At 40.6% G+C, this 7,222-nt stretch overlaps 1 protein-coding gene across 1 annotated transcript in view; it reads right to left on the minus strand.

The window, feature by feature from the left end:
• The window catches only part of LOC139463865 (uncharacterized), a 54,045-nt gene extending 47,504 nt beyond the window's left edge, over positions 1–6,541 (minus strand). The window contains exon 1 of the mRNA XM_071245262.1: positions 6,414–6,541. Coding sequence (XP_071101363.1) covers positions 6,414–6,423 — 10 coding nt within the window. The 5' untranslated portion in view covers positions 6,424–6,541. The remainder of the gene's footprint in view (positions 1–6,413) is intronic.
• Positions 6,542–7,222: the final 681 nt, after the last annotated feature.

The raw sequence follows: 7,222 nt of genomic DNA on the forward strand, positions 1-7,222 counted from the left end.
AGATATGACATCCTCAAACTATTCCACACAGAAATACAGTAAACTACGGTTATAACGAACTCAAAGGGACCGCTAATTTTAGTTCCTTATAACCGTAGTTCGTTATAAGCATATTCCATCAAATATACAAAAAAGAGTTTGTTATATCCACCAGTTCGTTATAAGCGTGTTCGTTATAAACGTCGTATACTGTATTGTCTTCACTGTATGAATTTTTATATGGAAGGGAAAGTACAATTAACACCCAACAGGCGGTTTGAGTTAAGGGACTGCTAATTTATCATGAGGGGGGGGGGGGGGGGGGGAGTGGCGGTTTAGGACGGTGTCATATTTTGCTGCGCCCCACCCCCTCCCCCTCCACTCCCCATCATTTTATGTCACATTTTTGTCGCCCACCCACCATCAAACCAGGCTGTATACCTTCTTTTGTCGGGGAGTTTAGAATATTTCTGGCTTTGGCCTTAAAGAACACTAACTCACTCACTCAAATTTGGCTGCAATTGTTTTGTGAGATGAAATAGGTTTTTTTTATAATCCAGATGAAATTTGTGAATGTTTTTGTCTACATTCCTGTCTTTCAAAAATAATGAAATACATCTGTATGTTTGAAGCCAAGAAGTCTTTTATATTTCTGAAGTTGTACTGCACGATGTTATGCTAAGAGAATGCAGATACATGTATGAGCGTGTGCTCAGTCTGTATGGAGACCAGATATATAGCTACGGCCAAAAAAGAATTTGTTTTAATCAAAACTATAATCATAAATATTTCCTTTAAGCATTTGCTGGGTCAATTTTCACCCCGATTAAATCATATCGCCCCAACCCACCACCCCCACCCCCCACCCCCACCCTCCTCCACCCCGTTTCAATCCCGATCCCTTATAGAGCAAGCGTAATGTGCTATCATACACACTACATAGCATCCCCTGAATAGCAGGATAGCGAGTAGAGTATACACAAAACACTCCCATTTTGACAAGGACGTTTGGTGATATATCTTTGAAAGAGTATCGAGACATATCGTTAACGGTGAAGGCATGGCGTGTGAGGGACGTGAGAAGTAGGGTCTAGTTCCACAAAGCGATCTTAGCGCTACAACATTCGTCACCACTCGCCCCTTTCCGTAACCTGCAAGAACACTCGTCCCCCTATCGATAAATGGTATGTGCGATAACACGACAAACCAATCAGAATGCGCGTATGACTTCAAGTTCTTCGTCAAAGAATCCCTCAGAAATAATTTTTGATTTGACATATGTCTTGCATCTAAAAATATACCCAAGATACAGTTAAATGTGTTCAACCATACTGTAAAAATTCCGCATGTCCCGATGTGCTATAAATTGCATCTGAAATATATATAACATGTATTGGGAAATACATGTGAACCATTACGCAACGAATTAACAATTGTTTTAGGTATGCCTGTTTTCGCTAAGACGGAACCCGGTCGCAAAAACGTCCACGAGAGGGGCGCCAGTCACTATTCAGCTTGTCCCGGAAAAACACGAGTTGGTCACGAAGGAGCACTACAACTATCGTAGTCGTATGTTAAGGTATGGCATTAAGGCTAAGATCGTGTTGTGGGGACCTTGTTTAAAGATTCAAACCTATTGCGTCATCTTCAAAACACTTCAAATCGACAAAATAGGCGTTTCCCGTGTGTGCAGATTATTGTCTCTACAGCTATTGTCGGTGGGTTTTGAAAAAAATGCCTTATTTAGTCATGATCTTTGTCATTACATAAGAATTGAGTCGTATCCGTGTTCATCATGAATAAAGTAGGCATGTGTGAAGGATTTCCTTACGCTTGCCACGTAGATCTCTCCGGATATATTTACGGTGCAGTATCTGCTGACTGACGCAGAGCGGTCGGGTAGCCAAGTGGGTAAAGCATTCGCTCATCACGCTGAAGGCCGGGGTTCGATTCCACACATGGGTGCAATGTGTGAAGCCCTTTTATGGTGTCCTTCGTCTTGACATTGCTGGAAAATTGCTTAATAATGGCGTAAGACCATACACACTCACTCAATCCCTTCTCTCGGACCTACCACCTAGCGGATCATATTCAACAGGCGTTGGTGATGATGGGGATGGGGATGGGGATGAGGATGGGGATGGGGATGGGGGGGGGGGGGGGATGGGGGGGGATGGGGGGGGATGGGGGGGGGGGGGGGGTTGGGGTAAGGGCGCGGTTCGTTTTTAAAAGTATGTCTGCCGCATGTTATTTAGGTCACTGACACACACAACCCCACTCCCCCCACCTCCCCCCCTCACACATTTAAGTAAGCACTTGGTTCAAATCACCGGTTTGTAAGGATTCGGCTGACTGATTTGATATCGACACGTTGTGCAATTATGTATTTAAAAAATATATATAGACACGTATACATCACGCACACAGACATGACTAACGCTAGGTGAATTAATGATTGAGTGAGTTTTACGCCGCTTTTAGCATAATTCCATCAATATCAGGACGGGAAGTAAATGTTTACACACACACACACACACACACACACACACACACACACACACACACACACACACACACACACACACACACACACACACACACACACACACACAACGGGACTGGCATCTGGGCAAAGTTACCAGACCAGAAAAAAATGTTGCCAGTCCAGAATGTTCTTGACTAATGAACAATAGCAACAAAAGGATAAACATTAGAATGGTATGAGGACCGAAATTCGTCTTCAACATCTGGGAAATAACTAAACAATGTGTTGACTGTTGACAGTTCATTTACCGCTAACATTGAATTAAAACTAGAATGTTTTTAGGGATTTAGGGAATACAATAATAGCCTGGGCGTGCAACTTTTCAAGCAAAGTCCGTCGGGCAGAGGGATATTTCATACACTAACTTAAGTCACATTTATTCCATTTTAATAGCACGTGTTTCATTGGCTCGCCAGAATATACCCTGTTTGCTTCACAGCCGGGTACATAGTCTGAGTGACTTTACGCTTTTACCTTGCCAACAGCATTGTATTGAAGAAGCTTTGTGTGCCGTTCTTGCAAGTATGTTGATCTATCTATTATCTATTGAACAAAAAACGTGAGGGATCAAACATACTTTGGGGGATATGTTTTTGTAGGGACGACTGAGCACACAATTTCATATAAATGTCCCCAAACATAATCATGATCCCTAACTTATTTTGTTCAGTATATGATCTTCACATATAATATGGATAAAATGCTATTTAAGAGTTAATCCCTCGAGGGGAGTGTAGCCGGGTGGAACCATCGCGTAATAGGATGTTTAGACTTATACGGATGGGAGTGTTCCCCACATACCCGTATTTGTCTGGACTATGTTAATGTGAACCTGTTTTGTTCATGTTTCGCAATACAATAGGCGCAGTGGTGGTCCAGCTGTTCGTAGCTGTATCACTCTCTCCTACTCGACAAGAGAGAGTGAGAGCGTTTTCGCGAATACCTGGTGTCATCACTGATTTTCGGTGATCCATTCATATAATTTTCACGCCCAGTTTGCCCTTTACTCCCAATGGAATCTGTTTCGGTGGATAATCGAGACTGGTTATTCTCTGGTATTGACATTTTATAATTACTAAGTTGGTTTTTTGAACAGATTTCAGTTTATATCACGGCGTGTCAGCTTAGTTTTAGGGGATAGCCTAAAGTTAATCAGGTCGTTGACGTTTACCACAAGAACGAGTATAGTGTTGACAAAGCATGCAACATCATCTGGGCGAATCTAGGATTCAAACCGACCGTAATCGGATTCTCACACACCTGAAGATTACAACTCTACACACCGACTGCGATTAAGACGGCTGGGCACCTTGCCCCTCACCCAATGGTAGTTAATAATATTCCTGCTGTTCACTCTGACTGTTATAGGCAGTCAAGGTACTCCCGAAGGTCACGCCTCCTATGAATAAGGAGTTATTGTATTGTAGGGCACCGAACGAATATACCCACAAACCTATCACAACCTGCACGGACGTGATGACTGCGGGTGGTTTTGACATGCGGTAGCTTTTGTTTGCACAAGATCACATGAAGGGTAACGGTAACTTAGACTACCGTACACTCTGTTGAAGAAACACCCTTAAAGTCGGAGTTTGAATTTTGTTCTATGCTTGAGTGAGTGAGTATCGTTTTATGCTGCGTGTAGTAAAATCCCTGCAATATCTCGACGTAGGACACCAGAACTAGGCTTCACACATTGTACCATGTGGGGAATCGAACCCGGGCTTTCGACGTGATGAGCGATCGCTTTAGTCACTAGGCTACCCGACCGCCCCGTACTTTGCTTGTTCCCCGACGTTGTGACATTATGTCATATCTAAACATGCTTGTTCGTGTGGGTACTATTATTGTGCTCATCTTCTAAATGTTTGTTTTTATCTAAAGTGTTTGTTACGAGTACCAACAACGAGACGTGTGTAATCTTATTTAAATTATTTGTGGTTGAGAATTGGTTTTATGAAATGGTGTCTAATTAACATTGAAAAAAATGTGTATCAGAAATATTACGTCAACGCCAGAGATTAACAAGTCTCGATTATCTGCCAAAACAGATTCTTTGCGCGTAGAAGGGAAAATAATGGTGAAAACTATATGAATGGATCACCAAAAATCATTGATGAAATCAGGCATTCGCGAAAGGGTAAGCATGCAGAAATACCCGCCACTCACATAATTTGCATAAAATGTAAGTGTCTGTTGCCTAGCGCCGCACCCAGCAATACTCCTGTCATACGACGGTGGCATGCGAATAATCTTAAAATACCCATGGGATAATAAATATTATTAAATATAATATATAATGATTGGGAGGTATGTTCCGCCTGTCACGTTTTTGACAAAGCCATCTGAATTTTAATCTTCTAACATACATTTCATTTTGATTATCTGTACCAGAGACAAAATATCAGACTGATAGGAAAACCTTCATTTTTAGTCGTAAATATTCTTTGTGTGTGTGTTTCGTCTCCATGTTCAGCTTCAGATAGAGTGGATGGGCGGGGATTAAAACAAAATAAGAAATAAACCTGCCTTTGCTTGCGGTAAAGAAACTCGCAGATAATCTGTTGTTTATGATATGTGCAAAAACTGGTTCACACTTTGGTCAATAGTTATCTATATGCTACATTCAGTGGTTGCAGTATCGGTGTTGAGCATTTCAAAGACGGAGCAAGGGGGGCACAAAAGACGAAAAACCCGAAGCAACAGACAGTGTTATCTGCGTTCCTTTATGACAAAATACAGAGATGAAGATGAGAAGCACGCACAAAAACACATACTGCTCAAAATAAGTAAACGAACTCCAGGTTATTTCATATTACTATAGTTACTCTGTCATGCCATGTAGGTGTCGGAATCGGAATCTTAACTTCTTTTGAGTAGTATATCGCCTGACCATGTCCCACTGTAATAATAAGTGACAACTACTAGGAACTGAATGTACTGCTTTGGGATTTCGTGTTTAAGCTAAAACAAATACTGATTTTAAAACAATGTATATTACTGAAAATTATCAGAGTTGTTACAGATGAATGAATGAATGAATGAATGAATGAATAACCCCAAAACATATGTGAGCTGTTCCATTCATTCGTAAAGATCTAGAAGCAGCAAATACATTACACGAATAAAGTTGGGAGTGAGTTATATACACATGGATTCACTATCAATACAGAATATAACTTGTTCAGGTTCTCTCAGCCTCTCACAAATAACCCGAGCCTTACTTTAACCAGATGAACATTAAAGGACAAACCACTCATTCACATCTGTCAGTACTAAATACGCGTTTCACAATACTGCTTTCCACAACACTCAATAACAGGCCCTGCCCGTACGCCATGTATTAAAGGTAAAAGCTTATATATCAATGGCTTCCCAGCTTCATTTCATAGGAAATAACCGCCAAGGAGTATTGCTCTGCTGGGTGAGAGTGTCAACGGTATGGTTACTGGGGCGTTGCAGCCTAACGTTAGACACCACTGTGATCGCAATTATGATAAGTTACGTTCGTACATGTAGGCTGTTGCAATGTACGCTCCTAACGGCAAATATAACATTTTAGTATTGGATTTGTTGGGGAAGAGGAAACTTTTTACAAGAATTACGGTCTGATTTCATGGATAAAACTGAGATCATTGGATCAAGGTAATGTTATATCTACAGGCGCTTTTCCTTTCATGTGAGTAAATGCAATTGTGAATGCATATTGAAACTTAAACTAATTAAAAATCTGTTTATATGACATTTTCATTGAATTAAATCACAATATTCAAAATTTAAATTTATAAGTGGTAATACTTTTATTCCGTTCTTCATTAAAGTTAAGTAAACTGTCAAAGAAGGATATTAGAAAATAAAAGAAGCTTCAATATAAATAGCGAATATTTACCTTGTGGCATTTTTCTTGATTTTCGTTGAAACAAATAGGTAAGTATTCCCACTGTTGGTAAATCCTTCCTGTAAATATAGTGTCCAGCAATCTTACTGAGGAATGAGACCAGCTCACCTCACAATAAAATCAGATATGAAAGAAAACTGAGCTATCCGTTTAATATTAGTCCAATAGCATGAGCCGGTGGGCGGAACCTGAACTTTACTTGAGGTAAATAACGTCGTGTCCTGATTGGTCCGATGAATGAGTTGCGTAGCACACACTCCTTGGCATAACAGATGACCAATGGTTGGGAGATACATAGAAAGTAGAAGAACGAACGAGAGTAATATATAATCATAATAAAAAGTGTTTTCATTTCTGACAACCTGGATCATGTCATTTGAGAAAAGCATACGAAGATGGTGGGCTACTAAGGGACGCTTTGCGGGAAAGTCATTTCTGAGATATTAACGTGGTAAACAGGAGTTATGTGGGTGATAAGAGGTCTCTTGTGATGCCAAAGTTATTAAATAAAGGGAACGTTTGGTTAGTGATACAAGAGTGAGTGAATATTGTTTAACGCTGAATTGAAAAGTATTTCATTATAACGGCCAGTCAGTTTGATTTAGGAAAGCCCAAAGTGAAGCAGGTCTTCAACGTTTACTATTTGGTGAAACCTACAAGTACGGGTATGGTGTGTTTGGTTTAACGCCGCTTTGAATAGTATTCAGTTATATCACGGCGTGTCAGTTTGATGTGGGAGGAAAGTCCGATCTGTTGCAGGTCTTGGACGTTTACCACTTTGATGAAATCCACGAGCACGG

This window comes from Haliotis cracherodii, unplaced genomic scaffold (assembly GCF_022045235.1).
Source record: "Haliotis cracherodii isolate W230 unplaced genomic scaffold, xgHalCrac1.p SCAF_16, whole genome shotgun sequence".
NCBI classification, from domain to species: Eukaryota; Metazoa; Mollusca; class Gastropoda; order Lepetellida; family Haliotidae; genus Haliotis; species Haliotis cracherodii.